The sequence below is a fragment of the Schistocerca gregaria genome, chromosome 9 (genome assembly GCF_023897955.1).
Source record: "Schistocerca gregaria isolate iqSchGreg1 chromosome 9, iqSchGreg1.2, whole genome shotgun sequence".
In the NCBI taxonomy this organism is placed as follows: Eukaryota; Metazoa; Arthropoda; class Insecta; order Orthoptera; family Acrididae; genus Schistocerca; species Schistocerca gregaria.
Window position 1 is genome coordinate 159499089 of NC_064928.1, and position 16009 is coordinate 159515097.

The 16009-nt window shown below is 41.8% G+C and overlaps 1 protein-coding gene across 1 annotated transcript in view; it reads left to right on the plus strand.

Moving 5' to 3' along the window:
• LOC126292175 (nuclear RNA export factor 1-like) overlaps window positions 1–16009 on the plus strand; it is a 125695-nt gene that overhangs the window by 27244 nt on the left and 82442 nt on the right. Inside the window, exon 5 of the mRNA XM_049986015.1 lies at window positions 3844–3973. Coding sequence (XP_049841972.1) covers window positions 3844–3973 — 130 coding nt within the window. The remainder of the gene's footprint in view (window positions 1–3843; window positions 3974–16009) is intronic.

Consider the following 16009-nt stretch of genomic DNA (forward strand, 5'->3'; position numbering starts at 1 on the left):
GGAAAGTTGCCACTCACCATATAGCAGAGATGCTGAGTTGCAGATAGAGACAACAAAAGACTGCCACAAATAAAGCTTTCTGCCAGTAAGGCTTTCGTCAAAAATACACACGCACACACACACACACACACACACACACACACACACACACACACAGTGCAGTGCGGCTTCAGTTGCCTACAACAGCATTCGTGTGTGTGTGTGTGTGTGTGTGTGTGTGTGTGTGTGTGTGTGTGTGAGATCTATTTTTGACAAAAGCCTCACTCGCCGAAAGCTTTATTTGTGACTGTTTTTTTGTTGCGCCTGTGCCTATCCTTCCCACCCCTCCTACCGTGGTATTCCGCCATCCACCGAACCTACACAATATACTCGTCCATCCTTACACAACCCCCTGCTCTCAATCCCTTACCTCATGGCTCATACCCCTGTAATAAACCTAGATGCAAGACCTGTCCCATACATCCTCCTACCGCCACCTACTCCAGTCTGGTCACTAACATCACCTATCCCATCAAAGGGAGGGCTGTCTGTGAAACCAGTCATATAATTTACAAGCTAAGCTGCAACCTCTGTTCTGTGTTCTATGTAGGCATGACAACCAACAAGCTGTCTGTCTGCATGAACTGCCACCGACAAACTGTGGCCAAAAAACAAGTGGACCACCCCGTTGCTGAACACGCTGCCAAACATGATATCCCTCATCTCAGTGACTGCTTCACAGCCTGTGCCATATGGATCCTTCCCACCAACACCAGCGTTTCTCAATTGCACAGGTGGGAACTTTCCCTGCAATACATCCTACGTTCCCGTAACCCTCCCGGCCTCAACCTCCGTTACTGTCCTCACCCACCCATCCAGCCTCCTCCCTGTTCCCATTCCAGCACTACACAGCCGTCATTTCACCGCCACACCCAGTCTTTTTATTTCTCTCCTTTCCGCTACTTACGCCCTCCCCCCTCCGCACCTTCTCCCCCACCCTCCGTCTAAACTGCAACACTTCACTGTCCGCCACTCCCACCATACTATCCCTCCATCTCCCTGCCCCAGCCTCCTCCTTACCCCCACCCAGTCACCACTCCCATCATGCACTAGTGCTGCTGTTCGCAGTGTGGTTTCAGCTCTCTGAGACTGCAGACATGTGTGCAAGTTGCGTTTATGTGAGTGTGTTTGTGTGCGTGTGTGTATGTGTGTCTACTGCTGACAAAAAGCTTTAATTGCGTGAATCTTTGTGTTGTGCCTATCGCAACTCAGCGTCACCGCTATATGGTGAGTCGCAACTTTCCTTCTCTGGTATTGTCACATCCTTGTTACCAAGATACGGAACACAGAGACAATACTTGCAGATCTGCATGACACTGCTATTATTAGGATATTCAAAAAAGTCGATCAGGCGCATTGTGGAAACTACCGAGGAATATCACCACTCTCAACAGCTGGAAAGATCCTTTCTAGAATTCTCTCCAACCAACTACTTCCTCTGGCTGAAAAAACCCTACCTGAAACTCAGTGCGGCTTTAGACCTAATTGGGGCATGGTGGATATGATTTTCAGCGCAAGGCAAATGCAAGAAAAATCTAAAGAACAGAACCAGCCCCTGTACGTGGTATTTGACCTTGTTAAAAAGCCTTTGACTCTGTTAATCAAGAAGCACTCTGGAAAATTCTGGCATCAAATGGATGTACTGGAAAATTAATCAAAATACTTCGGCTTCTACGTGACAACATGAATGCCGCTGTCCTTGCCAGCAATGGACACGGAGAAATGTTTTAAGATTATCACAGGAGACAAGCAGGGATGTGTTATTGCACATAGCCTATTCTAGACATTTGTGGAAACCATACTTCACCTTGTTAAGGAAAACCTGTTGTTGGGTGTTGAAATAGCGTATAGCTATTCAATGTTAGCGGACTCCGAGCTAATATAACAACAGCTGTCATTGAACTTACACTGATGATAACATTATCTGGACAAACTACCCTAAATGCATTCAGTCTGGCATACAAATCCGTTGGTCTAGAGCTTAATGCAGACAAAATGAATGTCCTCTGTCAGCCAGCCCCAGATTCCACTACAGCTGCTCCAGTCATCACAGTTGATGGAACACCTCTAGGGATTGTAGAGTATTTTCCGTGTCTGGGAAGCCATCTTTCTGCAAAATCAAACATAGATGCAGAAATTCAGTATTGACTAAAATGTGCAAGTACTGTGTATGGTCATCTTTTGAAAAATGTGTTTGATAACCATGATTTGAGTGCTAAAACTTAAGCTTAGAGTCTTCAGTGCCATTATCATGCCTACACTTCATTATGAATGTGTAACTTGGACTGCCCGCAGGCATATCTTAAAAGTCCTTAAAAAAATACAACCGACACTGCCTAAAGAGAATATTGAAACTAAAGTGGCATGATCGGCGAACAAACAACACCATTTTGAAAGAAACCAACTCCACCAGCATTGAAGCAAAAATTATCATACACCAATTTCTTTGGGCTGGCCATATCATCCGGATGCCAGGCTCCTGTCTCCCTAAGTAAATCATGTTCTCCTAATTGAAGAATAGCCAATGCAATAGGGAGTGTAAACAAAATGATATAAAGATGTCCTCAAGTCAACTATGACAAAATGTCAAATAAACACAAAGGATTGGGAAACTGCAGCCCTAGATAGTCCAACTGGTGATAAATTGTTCACCAAGGAACACTTTATTTTGTAAAGCAGAGACATTTGCAGGAGAATAGGAAGAGATATCGCAGAAGAAAATAAAAGCTCTTGAGAGAAACAAATCTGTTACACCATTCAGTCAACACCAACTGGGTGTGCCATACTGCGGGAGAATCTGTGGCTCCAGAATAGGACTATTTAGCCACCAAAGGATCCACAGATAGCACTACTAAAAGTCATTTCATAATGAGTAAATTACTATGATGATGATATTAATGACCCTACAGACATTATTAATAGTAAAATCGGGCTTTTTGCAGATGATGCAGTTATCTATATTGAAGAAATATCTGAGAGAAGCTGCGTAAATATTGAGTCAGATCTTGATAAGATTTCAACATGGTGCAGAGATTGCCAACTTGGTCTGAATGTTCAGAAATGTAAAATTTTGCAATTCACAAAACAAAAAAATGTAACATCGATTGACTATATCAGTAAGTCACAGATGGAACTGGCGAGTTCACACAAATTCCCGGTATTGATAGTTTGTATAGATATGAAATGTAGTGATCTTATAGGTTCAGTCATGGGTAAAGCAGGTGGTAGACGTCAGTTTATTGGTAGGATACTGGCAAAGTACTATCAATCTAGAAAGGAGATTGCTTAAAAATCACTTGTGTTGACCCATTCTAGACTCTTGCTCAGGTGAGCTGGACCCATACCAAATAGGTTTGGTTGACCTTGGGAGAGTAGCACTTAAATGTTGAGAGAACTAAACTGTCAGACTCCTGCACTATGCCAAGAAAGCTTACTTGTGAAGTTTCAATAACCAGCTTTAAAGGACGACTTCAGGAGTGTACTGCAACCCCTTGCCTATAATTCCTGCAGGGATCGTGAGAACAAGGTTTGATGAAATACAGCATGCACATAGGCATGGAAGCACTCGTTCCTCCCATGCTCTATACTGAATGGAATGTGAAGAAATCGTAATAACTGGTACGGTGGGGCTTACCCTCTTCCACGTACTTAACATACATTTGCACAGTATAGATGTAGATGTAGAACCACTTAAATTAGTTTAGTTTGCCTGTCTGTGGAGCAATCACTTACTGTGTTGTTTTCTTCTTTCAAACAATTTTTATAGTTTTCTCTTTGCTATCTAATACATCTTTTTAATGACAGCAACGTGAATTGGTACTTCAGCTTCATTCCAAGAAAGTGAACCTCTCTGCAGTTCTGCAGAAAATTATCAGTAAAAGGCTAAATTCTGAGAAAACGGTCTTAGACCTGTCAAATCTGAATAGCATTCCTGGTAAGTATGTCTTCAACATACATGTTAATGATAAGAGCTGTGCGTAAATTTTGTGCACTTTATAGGTGCACTTTTCAGTAATATTTATCTTTTTTCTGGAAGAAATTATATGATGGCAAACTCACAGTGGCTTGTGCTGTAGATATTACATGCTTCATGTCTCTCTTTATTACATAGGCAGTTTGTCAGCGACTTTTAAGTTATGAACTTTCCTATGATTCTTCCCCTAAATATGTACTCATTGAGAGATGGACAGCCATGAAATATTAGTGTGTCTAATCTCACCAAATAAAATTAGTCAAGACAACTCTGGTTGCTTTGGAGCAATACAGATGATGGAGAACTGGTACCAGATAGTTAAATGGCCAGTGTTGATGTAAACCATTTCAGTGAAATGGTGTGTGTGTGTGTGTGTGTACGTGTCAGTTATTTGGAATTTGCGCTTTAAGTGTGTCAGTGTGGAGAAGTGGCAAAATGGCAGAGGCAGGTTACCATGTTTTGAAGTGCCCATTGCTATCGAGGAGATAGATACTGGCACAGAGGAACTGGAGAGCCAGGCACCATCTGACATTTCTCCTGGTCCACCGACAGAGGAGGATTAGGATACTCATCGCTAATCATTGGCTTCCCCAGGGACTTCTATGTCACAGTGGAACTTAAACGGATACATCACATTTGGAAGAACTTCAGCTCCTGGCCAGGAGAGACTGTTTGCATCCACTTACAAGAAACTCTTTTTAATGTCACTGACATACCTACATTAAGGAGCTACCACCCTTACAGGAAGGACGATGTTACTAGAGACATGGCTAAGGGTGGTGTGGCTGTTTTCGTCAATGTTGGATGCCACTACCCTCCGGTCCTATTTACTGTGGCCTTACAACCAGTTGCAGTGGAACTTCTCACACCGGTTAAAATCACAATTTGTGCTTTGTATCTTCCACCTCACGACCCGTTGGCTGCAGTGATGGAACTCTTCCAGGCACTTCCGTACTCATTTCTGCTTGTGCGGGACATCAGTGCACACAGTGTGCTGTGAGGCTCAGCTATCACGTGCCCCAGGGGTCAAATTATTGAGTGCCTTGTCCATTCAGAGAATATCTGGATTTTGAACTATGGTCCCACAGCTTCGAGGTTATCTTCAACAGTCAACCTTTGTTTTCGCTCAGTTTCAGTGGGAAGTGGCCACAGATTTGTATTCCAGTGACTACTTTCTGGTGTGGATTCCCCTGCCAACATGGACAGTGGTTGACAGGAGACCACAAAGGTGGACAGTTCGCAGAGCAAATTGGTTGCGATGAAGTCAGCAGGCTGTCTTCGTATGATAGGGCTGTGCCCAGGAGATGGTAGACTGTACCACCTGTGAGATCCGAGTTGCTGTCCCTTGGTGGAGTGACGAATACCGCCCAGTAGCCGGAACTGAGCAGAAATTCAAACACCACCCAACTATTGGTTATGACCTGTAGGTTAAAACTGAAGAAACTGCAAAAAGGTGGGAATTTAAGGACATGGGATCTGGATAAGCTGAAAGAACCAGAGGTTGTACAGAGTTTCAAGGAGAGCATAAGGGAACAATTGACAGCAATGGGGGAAAGAAATACAGTAGAAGAAGAATGGGTAGCTCTGAGGGATGAAGTAGTGAAGGCAGCAGAGGATAAAGTAGGTAAAAAGACGAGGGCTGCTAGAAATCCTTGGGTAACAGAAGAAATATTGAATTTAATTGATGAAAGGAGAAAATATAAAAATGCAGTAAATGAAGCAGAAAAAAAGGAATACAAACGTCTCAAAAATGAGATCGACAGGAAGTGCAAAATGGCTAAGCAGGGATGGCTAGAGGACAAATGTAAGGATGTAGAAGCTTATCTCACTAGGGGTAAGATAGATACTGCCTACAGGAAAATTAAAGAGACCTTTGGAGAGAAGAGAACCACGTGTATGAATATCAAGAGCTCAGATGGCAACCCAGTTCTAAGCAAAGAAGGGAAGGCAGAAAGGTGGAAGGAGTATATAGAAGGTTTATACAAGGGCGATGTACTTGAGGACAATATTATGGAAATGGAAGAGTATGTAGATGAAGACGAAATGGGAGGTAAGATACTGCGTGAAGAGTTTGACAGAGCACTGAAAGACCTGAGTCGAAACAAGGCCCCCAGAGTAGACAACATTCCATTAGAACTACTTACAGCCTTGGGAGAGCCAGTCATGACAAAACTCTACCAGCTGGTGAGCAAGATGTATGAGACAGGTGAAACACCCTCAGACTTTAAGAAGAATATAATAATTCCAATCCCAAAGAAAACAGAAGCTGACAGATGTGAAAATACCGAACTATCAGTTTAATAAGTCACAGCTGCAAAATACTAACACGAATTCTTTACAGACGAATGGAAAAACTGGTAGATGCGGACCTCGGGGAGGAGCAGTTTGGATTCCGTAGAAATGTTGGAACACGTGAGGCAATACTGACCTTACGACTTATCTTAGAAGAAAGGTTAAGAAAAGGCAAACCTACATTTCTAGCATTTGTAGACTTAGAGAAAGCTTTTGACAATGTTGACTGGAATACTCTCTTCCCAATTCTAAAGTTGGCAGGGGTAAAATACAGGGAGCGAAAGGCTATTTACAATTTTTACAGAAACCAGATGGCAGTTATTAGAGTCGAGGGGCATGAAAGGGAAGCAGTGGTTGAGAAAGGAGTGAGACAGGGTTGTAGCCTCTCCCCAATGTTAATCAATGTGTATATTGAGCAAGCAGTAAAGGAAACAAAAGAAAAATTTGGAGTAGGTATTAAAATTCATGGAGACGAAGTAAAAACTTTGAGGTTCGCCGATGACATTGTAATTCTGTCAGAGACAGCAAAGGACTTGGAAGAGCAGTTGAACGGAATGGACAGTGCCTTGAAAGGAGGATATAAGATGAACATTAACAAAAGCAAAACGAGGATAATGGAATGTAGTCAAATTAAATCGGGTGATGCTGAGGGAATTAGATTAGGAAATGAGACACTTAAAGTAGTAAAGGAGTTTTGCTATTTAGGAAGTAAAATAACTGATGATGGTCGAAGTAGAGAGGATATAAAATGTAGACTGGCAATGGCAAGGAAAGCGTTTCTGAAGAAGAGAAATTTGTTAACATCGAATATAGATTTATGTATTAGGAAGTCGTTTCTGAAAGTATTTGTTTGGAGTGTAGCCATGTATGGAAGTGAAACATGGACGGTAACTAGTTTGGACAAGAAGAGAATAGAAGCTTTCGAAATGTGGTGCTACAGAAGAATACTGAAGATAAGGTGGATAGATCACGTAACTAATGAGGAGGTATTGAATAGGATTGGGGAGAAGAGAAGTTTGTGGCACAACTTGACTAGAAGAAGGGATCGGTTGGTAGTACATACTCTGAGGCATCAACGGATCACCAGTTTAGTATTGGATAGCAGTGCGGAGGGTAAATATCGTAGAGGGAGACCAAGAGACACTAAACAGGTTCAGAAGGATGTAGGTTGCAGTAGCTACTGAGGGATGAAGAAGCTTGCACAGGGTAGAATAGCATGGAGAGCTGCATCAAACCAGTCTCTGGACTGAAGACCACAACAACAATAACAGCCTATTTGGTTAGTCATTTCTAAAATTCCCATGCCTTTTTTGCAATTATTTCTTAATTTTCCCTTTTTCCCACAAAATCAATTTTTTCCTTACTTTTCCTTCATTCAAGGGAAATTTCCCACAACCCGGCAACACTACGACCATAGAAAACCTGCCATCTGCTGTCCTACTATGAATATAAAAGTAAAGAGAGACGATATTACCCTTGCTGAGAGCAAACACTGGCTGAAGCCAGGGGGCTTGTTAAGACCAAAAGGCCTTTAAATATGTCTGCTTGTGTCTGTGTATGTGCGGATGGATATGTGTGTGTGTGTGTGCGCGAGTGTACACCTGTCCTTTTTTTCCCCTAAGGGAAGTCTTTCCGCTCCCGGGATTGGAATGACTCCTTACCCTCTCCCTTAAAACCCACATCCTTTCATTTTTCCCTCTCCTTCCCTCTTTCCTGACGAAGCAACTGCCAGTTGCGAAAGCTCGTAATTCTGTGTGTGTGTTTGTGTGTTCATGTGCCTGTCTACCGGCGCTTTCCCGCTTGGTAAGTCTTGGAATCTTTGTTTTTAATATATTTTTCCCATGTGGAAGTTTCTTTCTAAATTTTTTTTTTTTTTTTTTTTTTTTTTAAATAGGAGACCTTAGTTTTGGGATTACCCTCGTAGTATTCCATGTAATGGTAATAGTGGAAAGAAGTTGTAGGACATAAATGTTAGGCTAGTCTAAGGCTTTTGTTGCATAGGAATGGGCAGTGCTGCAGGAACAATGTTATATGGAATTATGAACTTGCCAAAATCAGCAACCAAGTTTGGATTTAATATGAATTGATGGTATCTTCTGCTGAAGGTATTGCACAAGCAACAATGAGGAAAGCAGTTGAAGAGGCTGTGGCTGATAATGGAAATTGTAAAGATTTAACTGTTGCTTTAGGTGGGTCATGCAACATAGAGGTCATAAATCTCTAAATGGAGTCGTGACAGCTACCAGTGGAGAAAGTTGTAAAGTCATTGATGTTGCTGTTCTCTCCAAACATTGTAAATGTAAAGGCAATACCAAGGAGGAACATAATGAAGGTTTTGAAGCAAATTTTCACGGCACAAGTGGGGCGATGGAAGTAGAGGGAGTGAAAATTTTTTTTCCCGTATCAGACGAGTGGTATAATGTACAATATACTAACTGTCTAGGGGATGGTGATTCTAAGGGATATAAAACAGGAGAGGAATGACAATGAAATTCACATTAAGAAACAGAAATGCATCAGATGTGTGTAGAAGCACATGGGAGCTCGCTTGTGCAAACTGAAGCAGACATTAGGAGCCCTGAAGCTTAGCGATGGTAAGACCCTTGGAGGAAGATGGAGATTGACAGGTGAAACAATTTACAGATTGTAGAGATTTTTATGGTTGTGCAATTAGGCAAAATACAGGAAGCACTGGTCATATGAGGAAAGCAGTATGGGCATTATTTTTTCATACTGCATCAACATGCACTATGTCCCACAGGTGATGACTTTTGGTATAAGTACCAATCAGGAAAGGAATATGACCATAAAAACAGTTTGCCAGATGCTGTAATTGATGTAATTAAGCCCATATTCAGAAATTTGTCACAGCCAAATTTATTGGAAAAGTACCTACATGGGAAAACACCAAATTCCAATGAAAGTGTGGCCAGTTTAATTTGGATTAGGATTCCAAAAACAGTTGCAACATACAATTCTGGAAACATTATAAAATGTGATGTGCTGAAACGTTTAGGTTTCCAGCCATGGGGCACCACCATTTCCCAATGCACCTAATTGATGAAGAAAGACTAAGAGGTGCAGCAAGGAAAATACTGTAAAAAGAAGAGGTTGCTGATGATCCATCATATTAAGTGGGAATGTAATAAAAAAAATTAGGAAGCCATTTCCCACAAGTTTCAAATTTTCATGTGTAAGGAACGTTTTTGCAAAGACTTCTAACAGTAGATGAATCAAAATTATACACAATATAGTTCATTTCATTTCCTTCATTGTTGTAAAAAAAGTGTATAATTAAGGAGTTATAGAAGAAAAGATGCAAAATTATTGCCAAAAAATTGGCAACATTTAAAAAAAAATATAGTAAAACAAAAACCAACAAGTATTTCTTAACATGGCATTATAACTTTCGTAGAGAAATACTTATTGAAAATACTGTCCAAATTTCAGAGCCATTTGCTTAATGGTTTAAGAAAAAATGTTCCTTGTATTTGCAGAAATTAATATGGAGGAGATAGAATGTACCAGCTCCCCTTACAAGAACAGAAGAGGAACTCCTGAAAGGAATTTGTAACGTACACTAATTGTTCTACTTCAACTGTGGGAAGGTTTAAACTCTTAAGTTGGATTGTAATCAAGGTCAGTTCACATCCCCTTGCGACCTCTTATACAGGGTGGTCCATTGATCGTGACCGGGCCAAATATCTCAAGAAATAAGCGTCAAACGAAAAAACTACAAAGAACGAAACTTGTCTTGCTTGAAGGGGGTAATCAGATGGCGCTATGGTTGATGTCGCTGCCATGGGTCAAAAGGATATCAACTGTGTTTTTTTTTTAAATAGGAACCTCCATATTTTTTATTACATATTCGTGTAATACGTAAAGAAATATGAATGTTTTAGTTGGACCATTTTTTTCGCTTTGTGACAGATGGTGCTGTAATAGTCACAAACATATGGCTCACAGTTTTAGATGAGCAGTTGGTAACAGGTAGGTTTTATAAATTAAAATGCAGAACATAGTTACATTTGAACATTTTATGTTGGTTGTTCCAATGTGATACATGTACCTTTGTGAACTTATTATTTCTGAGAACACATGCTGTTGCAGCGTGATTACCTGTAAATAACATATTAATGCAATAAATGCTCAAAATGATATCCGTCAACCACAATGCATTTGGCAATACGTGTAACAACATTCCTCTCAACAGCGAGTAGTTAACCTTTCGTAATGTTTGCACATGCATTGACAATGCATTGATACATTTTGTCAGGCATTGTCGGTGGATCACGATAGAAAATACCCTTCAACTTTCCCCACAGAAATAAATCCGGGGACGTCAGATCCGGTGAACATGCAGGCCATGGTATGGTGCTTAGACGACCAATCCACCTGTCATGAAATATGCTATTCAATACCGCTTCAACCGCATGCACGCTGTGTGCCGGACATCCATCATGTTGGAAGTACATTGCCATTCTGTCATGCAGTGAAACTCCTTGTAGTAACATCGGTAGAACATTATGTAAAAAAATCAGCATACATTGCACCATTTAGATTGCCATCGATAAAATGGGGGCCAATTATCCTTCCTCCCATAATGCTGCACCATACATTAACCCACCAAGGTCACTGATGTTCTACTTGTCGCAGCTATCGTGGATTTTCCTCTGCCCAATAATACATATTATACCAGTTTACGTTACTGCTGTTGGTGAATGACGCTTCGTCGCTAAATAGAACGTGTGCAAAAAATCTGTCATTGTCCCGTAATTTCTCTTGTGCCCAGTGACAGAACTGTACATGACGTTCAAAGTCGTCACCATGCAATTCCTGGTGCATAGAAATATGGTACCGGTGCAATTGATGTTGATGTAGCATTATCAACACTGACATTTTTGAGATTCCCAATGCTCGCACAATTTTTCTGCTACTGATGTGCGGATTGTCCGCGACTGCAGCTAAAACACCTACTTGGTCATCATCATTTGTTGCAGATCATGGTTGACATTTCACATGTGGCTGAACACTTCTTGTTTCCTTAAATAACGTAACTATCTGGCGAATGGTCCGGACACTTGGATGGTGTCGTCCAGAATACCGAGCAGCATACATAGCACACACCCATTGATCATTTTGATCACAATAGCCATACATCAACATGATATCGACCTTTTCTGCAGTTGGTAAACAGTCTATTTTGACACGGGTAATGTATCACTAAGCAAATACTGTCTGCACTGACGGAATGTTACGTGATACCACATTCTTATACGTTTGTTACTATTACAGTGCCATCTGTCACAAAGTGAAAAAACTGGTCCAACTAAAACATTTATATTTCTATATGTACTACATGAATATGTAATAAAAAATGGGGGTTCCTATTTTAAAAAATGCAGTTGATATCCGTTTGACCTATGGCAGCGCCATCTAGCGGGCCAACCATAGCGCCATCTGGTTTCCCCCTTCAAGCTAAACAAGTTTCGTTCTTTGTAGTTTTTTTGTTTGACGCTTATTTCATGAGATATTTGACCCAGTCACGTTCAACGGACCACCCTGTATACTGTGACATTCAGATAAATTCCTGTGTTCCAGGTGTTCCTTAGAACTGTGGAGATGATGAGTCTCTGGTTCTTATCATGTAATGCGATGCTCTAGAATCCTAGAATCTTCCATTCTAATGGAAGTCAGCCCTCTCCGTGACCAGAGACACTGCTCCAGGACCTGATCATTCTTTATTCCATGCTTTGTCATCTGTGCCTTGAAGTCAAAAGCAAGCTCCTATCTTGTTTTAATCAGATATAGTTTGATTGATCATTATTTGGAAAGAGGCAATATTAACTGCCGCCTTGTCTGGCTCCTCAAATCCCGATGTCATGTGTACCACTCCCTGTGCGTTTCAGGTGCTACCAGCATTCTGTCCTAGACAACTTAATTCTGCTGAATATGGCAATACAGGATCCTCTCTTACACCAAAGACAAGTGGCTGGTGTGCCACCTTAACGAATGAGGACTATGTGAATGTCTTTTACTTCAGATCCATTAATTCTTTGAGGAGCAGTGCTTCTGATTTCATATTGGCAGGGCCTTCTCTGATTACTGTGTTCAGGAGAACAGGGTCCTCCATTGCATTGTACTCAGCTTTCTCCTCCTCGGAAAGGAGCCGTCTAAAATGCTCTTTGTTTGTGGATGACTTTGTTGTTTTGTGATCTTCCTCCTATCTTACAGTGACAATGAAGCAACTACAGCTGACCTTCAGGGGGCTGGAAGCTTTGGCAAATGAAACTGGTTTTAGGTTATCACCAGAGAAGACTGTGTGTGTCAATTTTAACTGCACCTGTCAAAGTTGTAATCGACCAGAATTCACAATGGGAGCCAACATTTTATATTTTAAGCACACTGTGTGCTCTTTGGGCCTATTATTTGACTCGAAACTAATGTGACTCCCACACATTAAAGAGTTGAAAACAAAGGACTTAGAAATGTTGAATATTTGAAGATGCCTCAACGGAAATGAATGGGGAATGGACAGATCCCACCCACCTCCTGCAGTTTTATATGGCATTTGTCACAGAATACAGATTACGGTAGCACGATTTACGGATCAACCCTTACTTTTTACGCCAAGGTGTTAGACTCCATTCACCGTGAGTATATTTGAATATAATCTGGAGGCTGTCGGACCAGCCTAGTTCAGGATCTGTCTTTAGAGCCCACCGAACCACCCCTCTGGACCTGGCAGCACCTCCTTCTGGTCCGGGAGGTCCTGAAAATCTCATCATTGGCGCACTTGTTGGCATTTAGTGCAGCAGTCTGCCCCAGCTTTGAGCAGCTGTTGAGAAATCAGCCCCACGTGACGCAGCCATTCTGGCTATGTCCTACTGTCAGTACGAGTATCTGGGTATATCAGACCTCTGAATGTACAGCCAGGGATGGAACAAACTGCCACTTTGACATCTTTAGAAGCCCAAAGTGATTTTAAGCTTGACGCAGTAGAAGAATCTTGTTCTTCAGATTATGTTTTTACAACTTTGTTATCTTCTATTTTAAGTATGTTCCACAATTTCATCATTGTATATACGGTTAAGTCCCAGCAAAAGAATACCTTCACTTGTTCAGCTATTTTCCCTGAAAGGGTTTTCAAAGTGTGCCTTCTGGAACAGTTCACAAATTAAGATGCAAAGTTGTATGCATTATGAGAGCACTGGAGCGGATTCACAGGCGTCACATTACAAGGTTTCTCATCTTTTCTTACTCGCTTAGAGTGTGGCGCATGTCTACATCTACATCTATATCCATACTCCGCAAGCCATCTGACGGTGTGTGGCAGAGGGTTCCTTGAGTACCTCTATCGGTTCTCCCTTCTATTCCAGTCTCGTATTGTTCGTGGAAAGAATGATTGTCAGTATGCTTCTGTGTGGGCTATAATATCTCTGATTTTATCCTCATGGTCTCTTTGCGAGATATACGTAGGAGGGAGCAATATACTGCTTGACGCTTCGGTGAAGGTATGTTCTCGAAACTTCAACAAAAGCCCATACCGAGCTACTGAGCGTCTCTCCGGCAGAGTCTTCCACTGGAGTCTATCATCTACATAACACTTTCGCGATTACTAAATGATCCTGTAACGAAGTGCGCTGCTCTCCGTTGGATCTTCTCTATCTCTTCTATGAACCCTATCTGGTACGGATCCCACACTGCTGAGCAGTATTCAAGCAGTGGACGAACAAGCATACTGTAACCTACTTCCTTTGTTTTCGGATTGCATTTCCTTAGGATTCTTCCAATGAATCTCAGTCTGGCATCTGCTTTACCAATGATCAACTTGGTATGATCACTCCATTTTAAATCACTCCTAATGTGTACTCCCAGATAATTTATGGAATTAACTGCTTCCAGTTGCTGATCTGCTATATTGTAGCTAAATGATAAGGGATCTATCTTTCTATGTATTCGTAGCACATTACACTTGTCTACATTGAGATTCAATTGCCATTCCCTGCGCCATGTGTCAATTTGTTGAAGATCTTCCTACATTTCAGTACAATTTTCCATTGTTACAACCTCTCGATACACCACAGCATCATCTGCAAAAAGCCTCAGTGACCTTCCGATGTCATCCACAAGGTCATTTATGTATATTGTGAATAGCAATGGTCCTACGACACTCGCCTGTGGCACACGTGAAATCACTCTTACTTCCGATGACTTCTATCCATTGATAATGACATGCTGCGTTCAGTTATCTACGAACTCTTCAATCCAATCACACAATTGGTCTGCTCTTACTTACAATGCTCTTACTTTGTTCATTAAACGACTGTGGGGAACTGTATCGAACACCTTGCGGAAGTCAAGAAACACGGCATCTACCTGTGAATCCGTGTCTATGGCCCTCTGAGTCTCGTGGGCGAATAGCGCGAGCTGGGTTTCACATGACCGTCTTTTTCGAAACACATGCTGATTCCTACAGAGTAGATTTCTAGACTCCAGAAAAGTCATTATACTCGAACATAATACGTGTTCCCAAATTCTACAACTGATCGACGTTAGAGATATAGATCTATAGTTCTGCACATCTGTTCGACATCCCTTCTTGAAATCATTGATGACCTGTGCCCTTTTCCAATCCTTTGGAACGCTACGCTCTTCTAGAGACCAAATGTATCCGTTCGACCAGTTGATTCAACTTGTCCCTGACTCGTTAAAGCGACTCCGGCACTGTGGCAACTAAGTGACTTTTGTTGGGTACCCAGACACATGGGGATATGGGAAAACAGCATAACTGAAAAAGCAGCCAAAGAAGCGTGTCAGGATGGTTGCTGTCACCTCATTATGTGACACACAAGTTGTGCTTCAGTAGGGAACTCAATGATTGGAAGTGATGGAAAACAAACTGCAGTCACTCAAGTTGACTGTGGAAGGAAGAGTTACACGCGAGACTCCTGTCGGAGGATCCACAATTCTGTAAAGTTTGTAGTGTACCACTTTTGGTTCTGTGCATTTTGGCTACATGTGTCCTATGTGCTGACATCAGGGCAGCGTTCGGTTTGGCTGGAGATCTGCCCACTGTCCTCGCTGATAGAGAAATGGGTTCAGAAATACTGGGAACTGTTGGGCCTCGTCCCTATAGTGCATGGGAGGAGAAGTGGACTTCAAGGCATTGTAAACTATTCCACATGTGGGGACACTCTTTGTCCCCCCCGCCCACCCTCTTCCCCTCGCTCTGTCGTCATAACATCCTGTACCATAAGAGCTCCTTTCATTGAGTGTGATATTGCTGGCTTCTGTCTTATACATTCTGTACGTAATATTATCTCATTTCCCTGCGATATTGGGCCCTGTTCTTCAGTTGTTCTTCTGCCAGGCAGATTTACTCCTGATTATCACCTAATGTTTACTTCACTTTGGGCTGGTATTTGTGCCAGCTATCGAGCTTCTCTTAATTTTTTTGAACCACTGCCTGGCTGTGCCATCAGAGTAAAGAACACATTTGCCAAACACAGTGTGTCATCCCATCTGTTGTATTTTGCAGCTGGCCCAATCCTTTCAGCTGTTCGTCAGGTCCTGACTGACATCCCTGGACAACAGTGACGGATGCTTGATGTGCAGCTGACTTGCTGTTGTTTCAGAATCTGTTGGTCTCCTGAATATACAGACCTTGGTAACAGTTCCTAACTGTGTAGGTGGTAGTGTTTG